The following is a 21,997-nucleotide window of genomic DNA, read 5'->3' on the forward strand; positions in this document are numbered from 1 at the left end:
CCAACTTGAGACTGTTCTGTCATCTTTAACCTTTCTGTTATGACAAAAATGCAAGTTGATTAGTTTTCACAGGAAAGATATTACAGCATTGTTTTTGTGAAAAGGTGTATAATTTGGGTCACTCCTGAATATCCCCTGCAGATAGTTCTTCCTGCTTAGAGTTCCAAGTCTGAGTGGAACCATTTCATCTGCAGTGAGACAATGCAAGTCACTTCTCATCTTCTGATTATTTTAGATGTTTACTGTTCTGATAAGTGCTGATGGAATTTTCTGGTTTCTTCTTCAGCTTATTTCCCCATAGTTTCATTTGAACATCTGTCATATTATTTTTGTAAAATGTTCAGTGTAAAGCATAGTCCAGTTGCAATGTGTTAGATGCTTTTGAAATTAACATAGTGTACTGAAATAATCATCCTTCTCCTTTTTCCACTGTGTAGAGATCTGGTGCCACTTCACAATGCCTGTTCCTATGGTCACTACGAAGTAACAGAGCTTCTAGTAAAGGTTGGTCTTTGAAGAGATGAAACTGCATATTAATAAATAAGAGCAGTTTATAATAGACTAATACGAGTTGCATATTTTTTTATTTTGTATGTAGATTTACAAAACTTAAAGAATGATTAATTACTTTTGCTCTACATATTAGTGATTATTAAGTTGGAGCTACAGAATCTTCTGCTTGCAAGGAAGCTTTTTCTTTATAAATGTGCTTTCTGTTTTTAACTCTCTCTGCTCCAAAGTTGAATATTTTCATACCACCAAGTAAGTACTGCTTATCTCAATCTTTCAACACTCACCAAAAAAAAAAAGCACCAAACAAACCCCTACAAACTGAGTGATATTTTGAGTTTGAAAGTAGAAGAATATTTTAGAAGACAAAGCAATAACAGGTGTTTAAAAAAAATTCTGGTAAAGATAGTAAATGTTTTAAAATTAAAGAGCAGTCAGTCTTTTGAGGAAATTAACTTTACAACATTAGTTCGGGCCCTGAATTGTAGCCTTCACCCCAAAGACAGAGAAACCTGTCAGTTTTCCTAACAAAAGGGAACTCTTGGAACCAAAGTGGTTTATCTGGATTATGTTAGTCTTGAAGATAAGTATGATGCACATTAAACTAGTGGCTTGAAAATGTGGGCTGCAACATAATATGTGTACTCCACCAAAGGAGTTTTGAGCTGTGCCTATTCTCAGCTTCCACAGCAAATCAAGATCATTGTGACAGCTGAGACTGCTCTGTTATCTAACTCCAGACATTAGGCTGCTCAGGGAATAGCTCTTGTTCTGTTCTCTGTGTTTCAGCCCCCAATTAATCCCATGTATCTTTCTATTTATTTAGCAAAAAATAAATTTAAAAAAACCTATTGAAATTGTAGTAGGTATAATTTCATTGTAGTAGGTATAAAGTCAAGATTTTTTTTTTTTTTTACTTCAGGGGCCAGTTGTAAAGTGAGTTTTTGCAATGGTGGTAGTAGACACAACCCCACAAATGAACTTTTGCCTACACACTACTGTGTGTCTTAATGATTTAGCTAGAATTGTATTCCATATTGGATTTCTGTTCCAGAGAATGCTGAATTACTTTCTGCAAAACCATACAGCTTTAAGTGAAGTAATGGGAAAGAGCATGTACTTGCTTACCAACTGAACAAAATGTTACTGGAGAAGAATTATGCATACATTACTCATCTAAGAGTGTTACATGTAGAATCTTGTACTTAAATGTTTTGAATTAAAGTTAACTTTGGGAGCCCATCTCATTTTAGATACTGTGGCACTCATCTTTGGGGTTATTCACAGAACATGTATTTATCTTAGTGCAGCTGGTCACGCCAGACATTTTCTAGAGCTGCAGAGAACCAGAGCTTGTTCACAGGTGATTTGGAGAATGTGAATATTTTCTCTTTCTCTGATTTGACCTGTAGCAGAGCTCCTTTCCTTTCTGATAAGACTAGTTAGCCTTTGGCTTCTTTGAATGTACCTGTGGGACACCAGGTGATTAAAAACCACAATGTGCTGAAATGTTGTGTTAGATTGAAAATTAGTGTCTTGAAAACAGTTTGCATATAAGTATTAATTATTATTTTAACAGTCTACTGTATTAAAACTAATAACATAGTCTTTTTCTAACGTCCTGGTTTTGACTGCATCATTTTTTTACCCCTTTCCCTTTCAAGCATGGAGCATGTGTGAATGCAATGGATCTGTGGCAATTCACCCCTCTGCATGAAGCAGCTTCTAAGAACAGGGTGGAAGTATGTTCTCTTTTGTTAAGTTATGGTGCTGACCCAACACTGTTGAACTGTCACAACAAAAGCACCATTGATTTGGCTCCAACGCCCCAATTAAAAGAACGATTAGCATGTGAGTATGAAGTGGGATCAGTTTTACAATTACAGCCTGTAATGTGTAATTAGATTCCCTAGACAGTGACCTGCCAGAAACCAGATTTGGGAAGCGCTAACACTTTAAAAGTAATTGTGCAGTATTGTGCAGTGTATTTCACTGTTTATAATTTGAAACTGCTATATTTTCTGAATGTAGGCATTTGAAATAATTTTATTGTCAATTTTATATCAAGTGGTTATGATGGGTTGTGCATCTTTTCCCCTATTACATGCTTTCCCTGATGACCTTGCCAATACACTTTCATTTCCCATACTTGTTCCCATCATTACATCAAGATTGTTGAAATATTATTTTTTATTCCAAAGTTTTTTGTTTAAAGAAAAGAAAAAATAGCTGCTTAGGTTGCTAAATATGTTTGTATGTGCCACAATCACTGGAAGTTTAAAGAATTTGATGAAGGGCATTGATTTTTGTCCGGCAAACTTAAAGAATTGAAAAAAGTCAGATTCTGTCCTTGAGTGGTCAAACAATAACTCCCCGGGATATTTACAAAAATTGTCAGTAAATATTGCACTAGACTTCATGCTAGCATCTAGAAATGATTTTTCAAAACTAGGTCAGAAGTAGAGATTTTTATATGCTTGAGTTAGTACCGATGTGAACAGTAGAACCTATTTAGTGGTGAGTGAAATAGATCTGGTGCAGCCAGTTTGGATGTGTCTGGCTTTGATTTAGAAACAAAGCAAAATTTGTGTAGTGTTTTGACTTAACTGCACAAGTTCTGTCAAGTGATGTAATAGCTTGAGTCAGACTTGGAAATGTGTGCTCCATGGTCTGCTGAATAAAATGAATATTTTTTTTAAACTGAGAGAAGCAATTCCCTTGATCCTTCTTGAGTCAAGAAGTTAACCCTCTGCTATGTATCTCTTTGTTTTTAAAGATGAATTCAAAGGTCACTCACTGCTACAGGCTGCAAGAGAATCAGATGTAGCTCGTATAAAGAAACATCTTTCTTTGGAAACAGTGAACTTCAAGCATCCTCAGACACATGAGACAGCATTGGTAATATCTCAGGACATATTAGTGGTTTTGTATATATTGTGTCTAACCTAAGCATACTAGATACTAGTTTAGCAATAAATATTGCAATTAAAGTTTTTTGATTCAGGCCAATCTGGAATATCTGGTGTCTACTTAAGTAAATAACACAGATTAATATTTTGTTCTTAAAGTTAATGTTAAGATTAACATAAATGATTTATGCCTGTTTAGATTGTCTAAATGTGTGGGTTTTGTAGAATAGTCTCATTTTGAGCAACAGCAAGCTATGTATGTTAGCTTTATTTGGTGGTTTCCAGCAGTTATTAGAACGGAGAGTTCTTGAAAATACCAGAGTAAATCCAAAAGCCCATGTGGAATCTTCCAAATTAATGAGCATGTTTTGGGCTGTTTTTTTTCTCTTTGTATGGCAGCTCTTAACTGCCAGCTGATCAGCAAGTAGTAAAACCTGATATTGCTAGCTGGTTGTTAATGGTAGACTTTTTAATGTTTACAGCACTGTGCTGCTGCATCTCCATATCCTAAGAGGAAACAAGTATGTGAATTGCTACTGAGAAAGGGAGCCAATATCAATGAAAAAACAAAAGAGTGAGTAGTTACAAATGAATACTCCTAACTGTTTGTTATGAAGATTTTGCAAAATACATTTTGAATTATTCCTTTTATCTGTTTTTTGTTTTTTTTTTTTTTTTTAAGCTTCTTAACTCCTCTGCACGTGGCATCAGAAAAGGCTCATAATGATGTTGTTGAAGTAGTTGTGAAACATGAAGCTAAGGTACGAGTATCATACTTTTGTAGACATTCATGTACTCTGCAGGTTTTCCTACCATGGGAATGAACAGTTTTTGTAAAATAATTCATTTTGGAAGGTTCTAGATTTATTGACTACAGCTACAGACCATCAGTCCATCAGTACAGCCCTATGCATTATAGAATCATCAATGGTTTGGTCCTGTTTTTAAGAAATACAGATGTAGTTCTCTCTGTGAACGGAAAACTTCAAGTGTTTTACTTGTCCAGCAGAAATAATGAAATACGTAAGAAAAAAAGTGGTGGGTATATATGTACAGTAAGAAGCTAAACTGAACTGTGTGACAGACTTTACATGATGTATGCAGAAAAAAGGAAAATGAAGGCAAAATGTTAAATCGTAACGCAGTGATTAGTTCAAACTTCCACAGAAAGAAAACGTGGAAAGGAAAGATTCTTTGTAGTGCTTGAACCCTCCAAGATTGGGAGTTGAATCTCTCTCATGGAAATTTGATTATAGCCTGACTGCTGTGAAGTTTCCAAAACCAGAGGAAGAGTAGAGGGAAAAAAAGTAAAGTTTGGGTGCAGAGCTTTAAATTGTTGAATGCACTTTGACTGAGCCAACACATAGGAAGTCCTGTCCGAGAAACCACAGTAAGCCAGGGTGAGGTAAAAGCTGTTCTGCATGTTAGCACTGAAGGTCTCTACTGCGAGGAGCAAAATAGTGAATTACTCCTGTTTGTGGTAAAAATGCACTGATTATTGCCATGCCTCTCAAAGAGGGCTACTTTATGAACTGTTTTTGCTTGGAATATGGAAATATGTTCTTTTTATTAAAGTAAGGATACTACTTGTGAAATGTTCCCAGTCAGAAATGGAAACATATTTAGTACTAATTTCATAGTGGTATTTCTTGTCTGTGTTATTTTTAGGTTAATGCATTAGATAATCTTGGCCAGACCTCTCTGCACAGAGCAGCACATTGTGGTCATCTTCAGACGTGCAGGTTGCTGCTGAGTTCTGGATGTGATCCTTCCATCGTGTCTTTGCAGGGCTTTACGGCCTTACAAATGGGGACTGAAAGTGTGCAACAGCTGCTACAAGGTATGCTGGGTTATTCAATATCCACTGTGGTGCTTCATTTTCCTTGCTATTCAAGTGCTGTCAAATAATAATGAAGACTAGTCAACGAAAAAAAAATGTTCTACAAAAGACAGTACTAAGTGAAGTTTTACTCCCTACTTAACAATATCATTTACTGTCTAGATCATCGGAGATGAAGATTTTGGGATATAGCCACCTGGAATAATTTTGTTATTTTTTTAGTGGTGGGGGGAATCTTGAAAGTAGAAAATTAGTTTCTGAACCAAAAAATGTTTGCTTTGCATTTGTGAGTGGAAGCAACAGTGTACATGGATTTTCAAGAGTAAGGTTTAGACATTATAATACACACATAAACTTGATCTGGTCTAATTCTGCAACTGGAATGAGAATGCTTTGTTGGTTCCACAATATTCCAAAACATAAAGGAAGCACATTGCTGAAGTCAACTTCCCAAACAGTATTCGCTCTAGCAGCTATAGTTGTAGATAGTAAACAGAAACAAAACTTGTTGGCAATTGGTTAATTTTATTTCAAGGATTTCCCTTTAAAAAAACTCAGGCTATATCCTGTATTAACAAATTTCTTCAACTGCCTACACTGTCATGTAATCTCATTTATTTTGCAGAAGGTATCCCATTAGGTAATTCTGATGCAGATCGACAATTGCTGGAGGCTGCAAAGGCTGGAGATGTGGATACCGTAAAAGTAAGCTTAAACCTCTCCTGACAAATAAGAGGGAATTTGTCATGGTTTAACCTCAGCCAGCAGCCAAGCCCCACACAGCTGCTTGGTCAATTTTCCCCCAGCAGGATCGGGAGAGAATCAGAAGGGTAAAAGCTGGAAAACTCGTGGGTTGAGATAAAGGCAGTTTAGTAATAAAGAAAGCAAAAGCCACATTCACAAGCAAAGCAGAACAAGGAATTAATTCACTGCTTCCCATGGACACGCAGGTGTTCAGCCATCCCCAGGAGAGCAGGGCCCCTTCTCAGATAACAGTGACTTGGGAAGACAAACTCCATCACTACAAACATCCCCCACTTCACGTACTGAGCAGGATGCCCTCTGCTCTGGAATGTCCCTTTGGTCAATTGGGGTCACCTGTCCTGGCTGTGTCTCCCCCCAGCCTCCTTGGCAGAGTGGCAGCACTGGAAGGCCTTGGCTCTGTGTGAGCTCTGCTCAGCAATGGCAACAGCATCTCTGCATTATCAGCCCTGTGTGCAACACAAATCCAAAACACAGCCCCATGCCAGCCCCTCTGAAAAAAACTAACTCCACCCCAGCCAAAGTAGCACAGAATTATGTGTCAGTGTATAATTTCTCAAAGCAAGCAAACAGCCCTTCACTGACTGCTTTAGAATTATGATCTGTCCTAAAACCTTCGTGTTACACCATTATTACAGATCACAGAGTACAATATTCATCACATCCAGATGTTTGCCTTATATAAAATGCATTAATAAGTTCAGAGGTGTGGATTTGGGAGCAGGTGGATTTTTTTCTTAGGACACAATTTCTAAAAGTAAGGACTGAAAAATAATGAGAACAGTTACGCAAAATGAGATGTGCATAACAATATTCTATGACTAAACTAGAGGTGTCAGCACTATGTAGTGACATGTATTTTGTTTGGGGAAATTCACAGAAGCTGTGTACAGTCCAGAGTGTGAACTGCAGAGATATTGAAGGACGTCAGTCTACACCACTTCATTTTGCAGCTGGATATAACAGAGTGTCTGTTGTGGAATATCTTCTTCAGCATGGAGCTGATGTACATGCAAAAGATAAGGGGTAAATGCTTCAATATGTATTTTCTTGGCAATTGTAATTGGTCATTTCTCTCAGCTTTTGAATATTGTTAGCTGATAAGCATCCCGTTTTTCTTCAGAATTTTTATTTTCATGGAAACTTCTGTTAAAATGAAGATGTTAGGAATATCCAAAAGCATTTTGCAGCACTTAAGATCATTAAGAGTTTCTCTGGCCCTGTGCTTTTACTTCTCTTTAGTGCCCTGCTGATTAAGTTTTTACTGCAATAGGTATTCCTACTATAGTCAGACTGTTGCAGGGGGAAGGTTTTGTTATAGTTTGTTATGGTTGAAGATGCATTGTATTTAAGTTTGTCGCTTGTTGAAAAAATACTCTGTTTTTAAAGAGAGTTGTTTTCTTCTTTTAATTGTTCTCAGAGGACTTGTCCCTTTACATAATGCCTGCTCATACGGTCACTATGAAGTTGCAGAACTGTTGGTTAAACATGGTGCAGTTGTCAATGTAGCTGATTTGTGGAAATTCACTCCCTTGCATGAAGCTGCAGCAAAGGGAAAATATGAGATTTGCAAACTCCTGTTACAGGTATTACATATGCTGGAGGGAGGTAACTTTCTTTTCTTTCTTGTTCACTTTGAAAAGTAAATAGACTTCTTTGAGCAATTGATTTCTGGTTTCTAAATTATTGTAGTTTAATGCTTTCAGTAAAAGGGATACTGTTAGTATCTGCGTTGTCCTTTCTCGCACAGTAAATGGAATGCTCTCTGCAGGAGTCCAGTATGTGTCAGAATATTTGCTCAACAAGGCATTAGATGCATAAAATGCAGCATGTTTGTTTTACTGACATGCTTACCACCTGTTTTTGGTGTGCACAGCATGGAGCTGACCCTACGAAGAAAAACAGGGATGGAAATACTCCCCTAGACCTTGTTAAAGATGGTGATACCGATATTCAAGACCTACTTAGAGGAGATGCAGCTCTCCTAGATGCTGCAAAGAAAGGTTGTTTGGCCCGAGTGAAAAAGCTCTGTTCACCTGACAATGTCAACTGTCGGGACACACAAGGACGGCATTCAACACCACTACATTTAGCAGGTCAGTGTTCTAATTAACTAGTTTGATCAGTTACTAACTACTGTGGTTGAACTTTCTATATTTACACAAGCTTAGGGTGTAGCCTCAAGCTGGAGGATTTGGTACTTTTTCTTTTAAAAAGTTAGTATCTTTGGCATATTAATCTTATGTTACTTTTCAAACCGTTTATTTTCCTGTTTTCTCCAGCCAGAGAGGATCTTTGCTTGTTTATTGATAGGTTTTAAAACCAAATAGTCCTAAGGTAATGCTGTCCTTTATAATAGATAGTACACTGTCTTCACTGGGATTGGTAATTTAATTTACTTTTAAGTAATTTAAGTGAATTACTACTTCTCCACAGCCTGTTTGGGGTGGTGTTTTAATTCTGTTTATTCTGTTCTTCTGCAATTCCAGCTGGTTACAATAATTTGGAAGTTGCAGAATACCTGTTGCAGCATGGAGCAGATGTGAATGCACAGGATAAAGGAGGCTTGATTCCTCTGCACAATGCAGCATCTTATGGGGTAAATGTCTCCAACTTTCTTTATTTTTTAAGAAAAAAAAGGTACACTTGATTGATAGAATTTTGAACCTCTGTAAATACTTTTGCTGTTGAATTACAATGTAATCTTATTTGTAAGATACAGAATGAATAATTAGATCACAAGCTTATGTTACAGGTAATGAATTTGTAAAATCATGAATGGAGTTTTCTGATCATGAACACCTAAAAAGCCATCAGGCTGAAAGGTGTTCTGTAAAATGCCTTTCCTTACTTGTGCTGGTCAAATTTTATCTGGAAGATCTCACTTTCACTGAAAAGTCTGCTGTTGAGACAGCGATTGTTTTTGTGAATTTCCTGAATCTTTGTCCTTGAATCAAGTCTTTAATCAAAACAGTTGAACTTTCCAAACTGGAAGTACTGATTCAGGCTTTTTTTCCTTCAGATTCCTCTGGATTTGGAATTTTGTTTTATTCTGTCCTTTTTTCACAAGAGAACAAAATTTAACTTTTTGCTGGTATGTCATAGGTGAGATAGAAAACACCTTGCTTTAGTACTTTTTAAAATCATAATTAAATGCATTCTAAGAAGATTCAGAATTACTGTGTTTACAGAGAAATAGCAGTAATAGTCCTGAATTATTTTAGTACACTGTGGTACCTTGGAATTTAACAGGTGTTTTTACTTTTCTAGCATGTTGATGTAGCAGCTTTACTCATAAAGTATAATGCATGTGTGAATGCCACGGACAAATGGGCTTTCACACCACTTCATGAAGCAGCCCAGAAAGGAAGGACTCAGCTTTGTGCCTTGTTACTGGCACATGGGGCTGATCCTACTCTGAAAAACCAAGAAGGACAAACACCATTGGACCTGGTCACTGTAAGTGATGGGGCTCCTCTTGGGAAATCTGTACTTATCTCTGTGTGGCACCTCATTTAAAACTATCCTTTAAAAAAAAAGTAACACATCCATTTCTGCAAAATTTAAAATACTGTGGTTTCTGTGGGGTTTGTATGTGCCTGGCAAGGGAAGTCAGTAGAGCTTTATAAACCATCTTTAAATAATTTCTTGCTTCAGGCATCTTATTTCAGTATGGAGTGGGGGGAAACCTCAAAAAACTAACGAAATGAATTCATTCTTGTAATTTGGTGCTTTGAATTCAGTGGTTATAGTTTGACTAATAGAAAAATTGTGGCAAGAAAATATAAGCAAACCTTGTAGCGGCATTAATTTGAGAAACTTATCTGTCTGTTGAGTTTTTAGGGGTGTTTTTTCTAAGTATTATAATGTAATCCAAAACTACATTGAGAGTAACTATTTTGTTTCATAAATTCTGGTTGCCAGTAGAAGCTTCTGTTCTTTTTTTGTAGAAAATTAATTCTGTTTAACTGGCCCTAAATTTTTTTAGAAATACTGAAGTCTTTACTTTTTACAGCCTTTATAAACATTTTCCAGTTTTATTTATGCTGTTGGCAGAAAAGGCCATTTGTAAGCTGAATTGTAAAATGCATGTTTTCCCAATATTATTTTGCAGTGTACTTAAGAAACCTGATATAATATAGTGCATTCTAGGAAAAAAAACATTGTGCAAAAGTGTCCCTCTGTTTTAATGAGCTGTTTTCTTTTTAGGCTGATGATGTCAGTGCATTACTGACAGCAGCAATGCCTCCTTCTGCCTTACCGACTTGCTACAAACCTCAGGTTATAAGTGTGTCTCAGACTACAGGTTCTGCAGCCGACTCCCTCTCTTCTGTTCCATCCAGTCCATCCAGTCTGTCTGCTGCAAGTAGTCTTGACAACTTGTCTGGTAGTTTTTCTGAACTTCCCTCTGTTGTTGGTACAAACTGTGCAGAGGGAGCTACTGTTCTGGAGAAAAAAGAAGGTGAGGCTTTCTCAGGAGTGAATAACATTCCTTAACAAATTGTAAAAAGAACACAAAGGTGTGAAGTTTCATAGGGTATTATGGCATACACAATATTTAGATTCCTTATGATGTCATTAATGAGAAACAAAAGTTTGAAAGTCATGTAGTATAAGATTTTACTGTTTTCCCTTCCAGAGCCTTTAAAATGTTTTTTTACTGAACAGAACCAATATGGTGAATTTTGTTTTAAAAGAGAAGTCAAATGAAATTTGGCTGCATACCAACCAGTATTTTACTGTAAATTTTATCTAATTTTTAAGATGCTGTTCTTAGATCAGGTACCTTAAAAAGGTTAATTTTATGACATTTTACTTGTCAGTTTTCTAGATTTGATTGGCTTATTCTGTGGAAGCAGAATAGGGAGGAAGAAGAGCAGATTAAGTTATTTTTTATTACAGATATTTAATCCAGATCTGCAAAAGGCCAGGAATTTGTCTCTCATTGTTGCTGTAGACAGGGGGAGATGTGTATGCCTTATTTTACAATAAAGGTATAAATGTACATTGTGAGTTTTTCTTCTTATCCAGTTTCAGGTGTAGATTTTAGCATTAATCAGTTTGTGCGGAACCTTGGCCTTGAACATCTAATTGACATATTTGAGAGAGAACAGGTAGGTGGTTATATTTATTTCCAGATACTCTGGGCTAGGAATCAATGGAATAAATAGTGACTGGTTAGTATAATGTAATAAGACAGATTTTAAGTGAGTGACTGTCAAATTGAGAGGAATGAAGGAAAGGACTGTAACTGGATTTTTAATTTATATATAAAATAAATTTATATTAAAATATATGTGTATATATTAACAGATGGAGCAGTGATGTTCATATCAGTTTTACAGTTGTAACAGTGTTTCAGTCGTATAAATGGTAGGGGAAATAAGTAGTCCCTGTTAATTAGTAATTTTAGTGTTTCTTGAATACATCTAGAAGAGCATTTTTTGATAATGAGAAACATGGTCCTTGCAAGCAGTGCAACTTACAATTCGTAGTTTGTAGCATGTTTGTTTAAGACAAAAAGTTAGAAGAAAGCAGTTGAATAAAAGTAAAATACGAAAATAATACACTGAAGCCTCTAATGTTCTTTTTTTTTTCACACTTGCTTTTTCTCACAGCTATTGTGAGGTATATTTTCACTGTGATTGACAGTTGTTCTAGTACAAAAAACATGGTCTTGCTTTCATTATAGATAACATTGGACGTATTGGTTGAAATGGGGCACAAAGAATTGAAGGAAATTGGCATTAATGCCTATGGCCATAGGCATAAAATCATCAAAGGAGTTGAAAGACTTATTTCTGGACAACAAGGTATATGCTTGTTTTAAATTATCACATAATACTGCCTTTGCATAATCAATTTTTATAAATTACTTATGTTATTCCAAATTGTATCTCATTAAAAAGAAATAGTAATAAAACCTGACCTAGAAAATGGCACTTCAAATGGTAAGAATGCCTTCTGCCTTGAAACTTGAGTACTTTTATTTATGCTGTGGGTTACTGTGAATTTGCCTTTCAGTTGTCCAATTTATACTTTTCCTCTGTGGTCACTCTTTGATGTTTACTTTGGTGAAATGTTGATTTAGTGCAAAAGCTCCTTGAGATGGGGAGTATTTATCTTCATCAAAGCACTCTGAAGAGCAGAGCACATTCTGTTGACAAGTTCAGGCCTGTTATGTACCCTGTTTGTTGGGTCCTGCCACAGAATGCTGTCTGCTCACTCAGAAAGCCAGCTGAAATTCTTACTTATACTTTTCTTTAAAAATAGAGTTAATGTGCCTTCAGTGAACCAAAATTGACATAATTGCTTTGTTCAACAGCTTTAGTTTACATTGAAATTACTGCTGAAGTCTCTTTATTTGTGCAGGACTGTTGATACCAGCACAGTCCCAGCAGTCCTGAATTCATCATAATTCAGTATGCTTCATTTAACTATGGCTGGACAGAAGCCAAATAAACCATCCAAATCTTTTTTTTTTTTTTTTTCTTCTTTGACTCATTGAAATATCACTTACTGTTGTTTTGCTGTGTTTCATAGAAATGAGCTAAATTAGAATTGGTAGAATTTTTTCCCCTCCTGATTTCTCCATTTGTGAACTTTCATTCTAAAATTTGCACTCCATAGTAATAATTCATTATCCCAAGCTCTAAATTACCTTTTGCTCCTTTAAACAGTATGAACCAACCCCAAGATAATTCTTTTCCTGACAGTGAAGTATTTAAATGAATCTGCATGATTTTCTCATATTGTCAGGTCTTTCTGGACAGACTCATGGAGTAATTTGGATAAAAGTTAGTTCTAAGGTGTGATTTCGGCCTCATGTCTTGTTTGAGTTCCAAGTTTACATAGCCACTAACCAGATACTTTGCCTCTTAAGCAGACCTGATGTATTTTGGAACATATGTGTATTTGTACATATTTTTATATGTCTTTATATAGAGAGAACATGAAATATCTAAATCCTTTACCACTCCCACCCTTGTTCTTACCCTACCACCTTGTTATAAAAGGCCAGACATTTTTATTTGTAACCACAGGCATAATTACTTAAAAAATATTTCAGCTACTCTTGATCTTTTTTGAGGATATGTTTTTGGGGTGGGGAAGATTAGTGTCAGTTTTCTCAAGTTGTTTTCAGTGGTATTTTGGCATCTCTTCCTGAACGCTGTATAACCATTGTTTTGAGGTTAATAGTGGATGAGCTCTATTTTGATTCTTGCCACTTTGTTTCTCCTGAGCACTATTCCAGGTGCACACTGCTAACATGAGGCTTTGAACTGTGCCTAAATCTGTAATTTCCACTTTCCCCAGATTATTCCTTTTAAAGAGCTCATGGCAGACCCAGTGTTTAATTCTGGTCACCTGTTAGTTGTCTGGAAAGGCCATGACAAGAAAAGATACTTGATACACACTGTCTTCATAGTCTTATATCCATATTATATCCCATTACTTGTCAGTTGTGATTGTAGTCTGTCCAATGCAAACTGACATTGGAGTCTGTGTAAAATTCCAAATTTTTTTTGCATATTTGGAAAGATAGATAAGTTTCCTTTAAATACTCAGCATCTTTTAAGCTTTTAATACCAGGCTCAAGCCTTTTGGGTTGACAGACTTGGTTCTTCTCAGTTCTTTCTGTATGACCATGGGAAAAATAATCCTACTAAATTAGTGCTTCAAGTCAAGTTGCTCTTCCCATTCATTATTGCCACCAGTAGTTGTGGACTTTGTACAGGAACTGGTTTCTTGCTGTGTCACTGCCTAGAGTTGAAATGAATTCTGAAATAAGCGAGTGCTTACAAGTATTTCCCCTGTTGTGTGTATTAGTATAGTGAGCTAGGCGTGGACAAATGGGTTAGTGCATCTGAAATTGATTCTTACTGAGAGAAGGACCAATCAGTGTCCACAGATCAGAGGAAATTATTTCAGTTTCTGAAACTGTGTTGTATGACATTCACATACATTGTGCTGTGTTTTATTACATTCACAGGACTTAACCCATACCTGACTCTTAATACTTCTGCTAGCGGAACAATTCTCATCGACCTTTCCACCGAAGACAAGGAATTTCAGTCAGTAGAAGAAGAGGTAAATGTCAGTCTTTGTAGTCTCTCAGTGTTTTTGCTATTGCTACTGAAGAACTAGATAAAGAAGTATTGCTAGGCAATTTAACAGTGTAGTAAACATCACTAAGTTTAAGAAAAACTTGCATAAGGATATTTCAGATTCCTGACTTTGACTGCACCACTTATTATCTGTGCTCATGATGTCTGTAAATTTTTTCTTATTGCTTGTACTATTTTTAAAACCTCTACTAATATCAAATCTCTTCAATTTAACATAAATTTTGTGCTACCAATGGATTGCCTGTTTGTCATACATAGTTTTAAATCACTTGCTTTCAAAGTGCTGTAATCATACAAGACAAAATTCTGAATAAACACTGTTTTAAAGACATCATTGACAATCTTCTCCAATTTGAAAACTAGACCATGGAGCAATCGAAAGATGTTGTGTTTTTTGTTTTTTTTTAAATCATTAAACCTTTCATGTGCATTCACAAAATCTGGCATTACTTAACAACCAGTCACCTAAAAATTTCTCTTATGATTTTTGTGTTAATACATAATTTGTTCTTTTCATTATTTGACTTGTGCAAAGGAAACGTTGTTGAATGTGTTCTGAAAGAATATAATCCTCTTTAAATTCTCAATTCTCAGATGCAGAGTACTGTCCGAGAGCACAGAGATGGCGGACATGCTGGTGGAGTTTTCAATAGATACAACATCTTAAAGGTGCCTGTTGGTTTTTTATGGCTAGTGGTTTTACACCTATGGAGTTTTGTCTAAAAGTAACATATCCATAAAATGTTCTACAGTTGTTTAGTTCCATAATGTGACAAGATAAGCCATTCTGAGACATGCACAGGATAAAGATCGTCGTCAAGGGAAATTTAAAGACAGCTTTATACAGAAAAGCTACTTATGGGTTAATAGTAGGAATAAATTTTATGAGAAATTGACATGGAGGGATCTCACTGAAAGCTGGAGAATTTTTGAAGAAAAAGGTAGAAGGTTTTTTAGGAAACAGAAGAGGGTGTCATTTGAGGGAGAATGGTAGGAAAAAAAACAAGAAGGAAAAGCAAAACTTCTCGACTCTGATTTCTCATCAAGTGTGAAAAAACAGCCAGAAGACAGTTTTAAATAATCTAATGGAATTTTGGTTTGTATTTATGTAGTTTTCCTTCTGAAGTAATGGTAATTTTCATTAATATCATAAATATTTTGGTTTGCAAATATTACTAAGTTTTATTCTGAACTGAATTTACAGTGGAATTGCTATGCTATATCTGCATGCACAAGACTTTGCTATGCCCAGCATAACTCTGCAGGGAGTATGTAATTTACTTTCTTTTGTAAGTGCTTCACAAGTCTTCATGGAAGGCATTTCTTAATTTACTGATTGATCTTTTTACTAGTGATTTGGTATCAAGAATTGTGACTGAGCCTGCTAAATTTAAATTAGAGAGTATTTAATTTAAGGATTATTAACAAGGAGCTCTGTAAAATGAATTGATTCTTAAGTATATAATTTACTTGTCATACTACAAGAATCAGTTTGTGCAGGCTAAGTCAATTTGTGTTTCATTGAGTCCCATATAGAGTCTGTAGGTTATACATCTGTCCAGTAAACTGAACAGTTTTTTGGTGTCATTTTGACTGTTTCAGATTCAGAAAGTGTGCAACAAAAAACTATGGGAAAGATACACTCACAGGAGGAAAGAGGTCTCTGAAGAGAATCATAACCATGCCAATGAAAGGATGCTGTTTCACGGTGAGAACTTGAAATGCACTTTATTAACTTATTTCATCAGCAGCACTCTTCATTGGAGGGTTTCTATTGTCTCAAAGTAAATTTCTGTAGAAGTAGATTCTAGGTTTTACATGAGTTTATGAACAAGTATTTATGTATTTCACAGGGGATGTATCATTTTTCTGAAATCTGCATCTCCTTGTCTCTCCCCAAAGGAGACTTCAAAGATCTAAGTGAAAACATTTAAGCAGTTATGAATGAGTATTGAGTACTGTGCCTCCTTGAGTCTGTTTTATCAGCCGTATGACCAAAATGATTAAAGGTCAAGCTTTATTCTGTTAAGAATTGTTTTGGGGTGGGATATTTTTTTTGTTTGTTTTCTTGGTTTTATAAGTTGATAAGTTAGTTTGGTTCAGCATTCCAGAAGAGATAGATTATCATTAGCAAGGTAAAGCTGATTGAAGTCTTTAATGTGCACAAATACAGAGTTTGTCCTGGTAAGCAAAGTTCACAGTGCATGTTCATAAGGAAGGCTACATAGTTCCCAACACAATGGGAACAAGTGATTGAATTGTGACATGTAAAAAAATCTGTGTACTGTATTTTCAATATTTTACTTCCTTTCTCTTAGGCTCCCCATTTGTGAATGCAATCATTCACAAAGGCTTTGATGAGAGACATGCCTATATAGGCGGCATGTTTGGAGCTGGAATTTATTTTGCTGAAAATTCCTCCAAAAGTAATCAATATGTGTATGGAATTGGAGGTGGCACTGGATGTCCAATTCACAAAGATAGATCTTGCTATGTTTGCCACAGGTAAGTCCCTTGAAATAGTCTAATTTTGCTTTTGTGTATTGTGTCCTAGACTATCTATGAAGCAGTCTCTCTCTGAAGAAAGATTTTCTTGGTAGTCAAACCTTCTCAGTACTCTCTGTGTTCTGGGCCTATTAGAAACTTTCAGGAAACTTTGACATTTAAGTCCTAAAGAGCCTTACCATCTTCAGTGTATTTTACCGTATCTTTGCCCTTAACTTACTATAGAAATCACACTTAGGGATCCAGAGAGTGAGGAGAATCTGTTAGATCCTTATGTGAAAGATGCAACAATATGAGAGTTTAGTTCATTGCCTGTTACATAGGAAGGAGAAATTCAGAGATACTCAGATGCAATATTTCTTTGAGGAAGATGTACTTTTTAACAGTCAGCCTTCACATCACTGCTTTTCCTCACGCTGAAATAGAGGTGTGGATTTAGGGTTCTGACACTGAGTTCTTGAATCCACATTTCAACAGAAACACCTGTTATGTCTTACCAACACCATCGGTTCAGAATAAACTCTTAGGTCCTGGAGTCAGTTTTGGTGGTGGCAGTCATTTCAACCAGAAGAATATTTTGTGTTTGTGTGCATCCTGTTTTACATTGGTATACAATGTAAAACGGTATCCTTCTTTGAGACTCTCCCCCTTTCCCCTTTTTGTGTTGCTTGCTATTTTCTGACACTCTGAAAAAATGAGGATCATCTTCCAGAATTACAGAGGATGTTAGTCTTTCCATGCTTTCTAAAGTTTTGAATAAGAAGGGTTTTTTTGTTTGTCTTCTGCAAAGGGTGAGAAAAGCAAAAGTTTTGGCAGAGTGAAGTGATAGACAACCTTGGTCTACAAAAATGCCAGGATTCCATTGTCAGTGCAATAGATACATGTTTACAGAAACAAAAGCCCTTGTTGAGTCTTTTAATAGTGAAAACAGTGTAACAAACTGACAAATGCTAGTCTGAGGTATTTTGCATTAACATAGTTTCCCCTTGGCCTTGATGTTGTCTTGGCTGTTGGATACAAATCAAGCATTAGAACACTTGTGAATTATGTTGTCAGGATAGTACGTGGGGAGGGGATAAAAAAACTTTTTCCTAAAAATCCAAAAAAAAATTAAAATAAATAAGTAACAGACAGAAAAAGAAAAGGTGGTGGCAATCACTGAGTACATTGTTAAGCATTCTGTTTCCTGTAACTAGGAAACATTCTTCCCTGCTACTACCAACCCTTTCCTTGGGTTGGAGCTTTCCAAAGTGAGTGTAACTTTTGTTCAGCAAAACAGAACCTGAGAAATTTATGAACTATGGAAGCTGACTAAAGTGGCTTCAGGGTTCAAAGTCATGAGCATTGTGTATTCATGGTCCTTTTTCCCTTTCAACACAGGCAGTTGCTCTTCTGTCGTGTAACACTGGGCAAGTCCTTCCTGCAGTTCAGTGCGATGAAAATGGCTCATTCTCCCCCGGGACATCACTCAGTGACTGGGCGGCCCAGTGTAAATGGATTGGCATTGGCAGAGTATGTCATTTACAGAGGAGAGCAGGTAAATAGCTTTTGGCTTGGTTTTACAGACTATCTTGTCTTAGAACAAGCTCCAGCTGCAGTTGCAGGTGAAAGGATGCATGTTTCCTGAATGATCCAGGGATTTTTACCTTTGACATTCTGCCCTTTTTTCCTTTTATAATTTTTCCTTTAAATAACTTTTTCTCCTCCTTAACAAACATTCTGAATTTATCCAGAGAATGAAATAATAATGTGTGTGTCACTCTTCCAGGCTTATCCAGAATACTTGATTACTTATCAGATTATGAAACCTGAAGCCCCCACTGAAGCTTAAGACAGTTCCATGTGAGAAACCATCAGACTTTGGATACGAAGATATCAATAGCTGCCATCCCGATTATTACAAGTTTTTGTTGAAAAACTTCTCATTCCCAGGTGGTGTGGTAGCAAATGTGAACAAAATATACCAGTTTTGACTTGATAAAGCTTTAATAATGTACAGTATGTTTTTCTAAAATTTCAGAAATGTCCTCTTTTTCAGCACTTTAACAGATACCATTCCAGGCATAAACTGGGGTTTGGCTGTACTAAATTATAAACAAAAATTAACTTGAAACAATGGTTTTATACAATGCTGTATTCAAATCTAGCAGAAATTGTAATGGTCTATACAGGAACTCATTTTACTAATATTGTGTTCTTTAAAACACTGCATTTACACTGAAAATGTTTTCATTTGTAAAACTGTAAATAAGAGCTTTTGTACTAGCCTGGTATTTATTTACATTGCTTTGTAATATAAGTGTTTTAGAACTGCAATCTTGTATAAAATGTTCTTTCCAGATGTTTGTTTGTTCATCTATGTTTTCTCATGCAAGGTAGATTTGAAAAGTCAAATTTTTTCAGGTTTTATCACTTAATTGTGAGGGAGAAAGCAAATTTTATCTGAAGAGGTTTAGAAATATCCAACGTTAAATTGAATACACTAATTTTTGTTCTGTATTTTTATTTATGAAATATACATTCCTGAGAATGGTGGGCTATGAAAATAGAATGTTTCATACAAATACTAAAGTGGTTTTCCACGTACTTCCTAGAGTTGCATATTTTATTTCTCTAAAATGCCTTTTGAAGTTTTTTATTTAACTATAGGTATAGTTAACCTGTATCCTCACTTCAAGGCTAGTAGACCTTGCAAGTTACAGTTTTAGTAAATTATTTTCTTTGAATGTAGATGGAAAATTAACCTCAAGAAGTTCTTTTTTTAGTTTCTCTTGCTTACATTTAAGCCAGGAAGTTAAATAGTTTATTCCTAATACGAGGGCAAACAACTTGGCCTTTTTTGTATGCTTATTTTGGTAGATTAATCTATACTTGTTGGTGCCCTCATAATATGAGCATTGCAAGGTGGAAATGTTAAAAGCCATCCTGTTGTCTCCTGTGTCTCTTCCATGTTAACATTCAGGCTGTGGTTGAAGCAGGTGTGTAGGAGTGTGTTTGTTTGCTTTGAGCTGAGTGGAACTGGTGGGGCTGCACATTCTGCTCCCAGCTCAGCCAGCTGGGAGGGGAGGAGCAGCTCTGCCACTGCAGACTTTGGTAACCCTGGTGAGGCCCCTTGGACAGAGAAGAGTGCAAAAGGTACAGCCCCTGTCCAGGTCTCATTCAGGGTTCCTGACTGCACCCATCAGTGCTGTTGTAACTCTCGTGTGTACTCTGCTTTTCTGCCATCTGCAGATTTAACCTACATATTTCAAAAATATGTAAATACAAATTATAAGTTACTTGGGGTTAAAGTGGGTAGGAGTATATTTTAGTTGTTTAATATTTCTACATGCAGAACACTGTCCCAGAAGACAATTTGTTTGCAGGGCATGTTTTCTTACCATGGTTTTAAATGTAGTAATTGATCAAGATAATGAAATCCTCTTGCTGATGTGGTGGTTATGTGATTATGCTCTATGTAAAAATGTATTGAACCTTACCCAGTTATGTGAGGAAACTGACTAAGATTGCAGAATTCTTGCAGAAAGTAATATTGGCTATGAATAAAAAAGGCTTTGATTTTTAGGTACTTTTCTCCCAGCATGTTGCCTGTTCCTTAGGTATAGTAATGCTGGAATTTGTGTTCATGCAAAATCTGTTAATTATGTTTAAAACTTTTTTGTTATTGCTAAAATGCTTCATTCTATATGAATGATCACCTAATGTCTTGTAAAATGTTGTGGTATGATAGCATTTTAAGTGGTACCACAATGTTGGTTTTGTCTGTTTGGGGATTTTTGAGCTGTTTTTTTTGCATGACATACCTTGCACTCTGAAGATGGAATCTGTAATGATTTGATAATACTGACTGTTGAGGTGAACCTTTAATCCCTTGTGCAATTAGTTCTGCTTTACTCATCTTGAAGTGTCTTTACATGTACTGTATGACATTCCATATCCATTTTAACACTAAATAAATTTAATTCACTGGTTTTCTGGTAGCATGGGAGTAATTACAGATGTAGTATGTTAACCTGTTGTTTTAAATGTAAGCATGCACAATGCTGTAACAAACTACATCACTGGAGGCAAAATTAGTTACATTAAGTAAAAGAGCTTTTAATGTGGATGAAAACCTGTAAATACTGTTGAAACTTGTAGTTTGATACATGGCTAACTAACAGCTTTAGCTAGCAGTGAAGTTGTGTTAGTAATAAACCCAGAAATCAGCTTCAGTTTGTCACTTAAAACTCCATTATATGGTCCAGAACTGAGAAAGAAAACTTGCTTACATTGGCTTTGTAAAATGAAAACTATCCTAAAGAGCCTTACCTTTCAGATAACTGCATGGGTGTGATACATACATGAGCTACAGCAGAAGGAACGGTTTAGATCACTGGTAGTATTGCAATGAGTAAGTAATTTTATTTCAGTAGGGCCATTTATATGGTGGTAGGTTTCCAAAACCAAGTTTCTGTAGAAGACTTGAGTAGACATGAGCACTAGAGGGCAGGAAAGCAAATGTTTTCCAAGATCAATGGTAATGAAAATCTTTAAAGGGTCTTGGGAACACAAATTTGATAAAATTCCTGAAAATTCCACCTATCTAGGTTGTAAAAAATCCTTTCCATTCTGCATTAGATTTGGTTTTATTTAATTAAATAATTAGTATAAAAAGAAATGATGCAACTAAGCAAATAAAAAATATTAGGATCTTTTCCTTAAAAATTTACTCCTAAGTTAGACTTTAGTTCTCAGAAATAGAAAAACCATTCAGCCACACACTCTTCCGTCTTACATAATTGAAAGAGTTGATTATCCATACAGTGCATGTTATAGAGGTGTGTTGGCACTCATTTTGAATGCAAATGACTGTATGTCATAATGACTGTATCAGTATATAAAGGAGTTGCCACTGTTGTTTTTACCCTGAACTTGCTCATTAGCTGTATGTGTGTGTATGCATATCTGTGAGTACACACACACTTGCTCACTCTCTGAAAAAAAAAATTCAAAACAAGTTTTAAAGTGTCTTTTCCTGCAGAACATCATTGTGTGTGAGAGTGCTGCAGTGTAGGAGCTATGTCCCCTTCTTCAGCCCATCTCCTGGACTTAATGTAATAAAATGGATTTTCTCTTTCACTGGAAACAGCCCCATGGGTGACTTTTCTTCTGCCTTCCAGTTAAAATAATGGTACCGAGACTTGATTGGTATTGAGCTGAAGCAGCCGAGGCTGCTTTCTTGCCTTCAGTGACCCTGGCAATGAGGCTGACTGAGGCCTGCCCCTGTGGTTCTTGGAGCTGTGCTTAAGTTGCAGTAGGAGGTGGAGGTGGTGCCAGCAAGGGAAGTGCTACAGTGGAGG

General features: G+C 36.1%; 1 protein-coding gene across 1 annotated transcript in view; it reads left to right on the plus strand.

Moving 5' to 3' along the window:
- TNKS2 (tankyrase 2) overlaps positions 1-20,626 on the plus strand; it is a 29,807-nt gene extending 9,181 nt beyond the window's left edge. The window contains exons 7-27 of the mRNA XM_056494597.1: positions 438-504; positions 2,175-2,361; positions 3,287-3,408; positions 3,902-3,993; positions 4,102-4,180; positions 5,088-5,259; positions 5,885-5,964; positions 6,902-7,047; positions 7,442-7,607; positions 7,898-8,117; positions 8,511-8,620; positions 9,292-9,480; positions 10,231-10,483; positions 11,053-11,135; positions 11,714-11,834; positions 14,015-14,112; positions 14,745-14,819; positions 15,753-15,858; positions 16,469-16,655; positions 18,036-18,192; positions 18,424-20,626. Coding sequence (XP_056350572.1) covers positions 438-504; positions 2,175-2,361; positions 3,287-3,408; positions 3,902-3,993; positions 4,102-4,180; positions 5,088-5,259; positions 5,885-5,964; positions 6,902-7,047; positions 7,442-7,607; positions 7,898-8,117; positions 8,511-8,620; positions 9,292-9,480; positions 10,231-10,483; positions 11,053-11,135; positions 11,714-11,834; positions 14,015-14,112; positions 14,745-14,819; positions 15,753-15,858; positions 16,469-16,655; positions 18,036-18,192; positions 18,424-18,486 — 2,773 coding nt within the window. The 3' untranslated portion in view covers positions 18,487-20,626. The remainder of the gene's footprint in view (positions 1-437; positions 505-2,174; positions 2,362-3,286; positions 3,409-3,901; positions 3,994-4,101; positions 4,181-5,087; positions 5,260-5,884; positions 5,965-6,901; positions 7,048-7,441; positions 7,608-7,897; positions 8,118-8,510; positions 8,621-9,291; positions 9,481-10,230; positions 10,484-11,052; positions 11,136-11,713; positions 11,835-14,014; positions 14,113-14,744; positions 14,820-15,752; positions 15,859-16,468; positions 16,656-18,035; positions 18,193-18,423) is intronic.
- Positions 20,627-21,997: the final 1,371 nt, after the last annotated feature.

The sequence above is a fragment of the Oenanthe melanoleuca genome, chromosome 6, assembly GCF_029582105.1.
Source record: "Oenanthe melanoleuca isolate GR-GAL-2019-014 chromosome 6, OMel1.0, whole genome shotgun sequence".
Lineage (NCBI taxonomy): Eukaryota > Metazoa > Chordata > Aves > Passeriformes > Muscicapidae > Oenanthe > Oenanthe melanoleuca.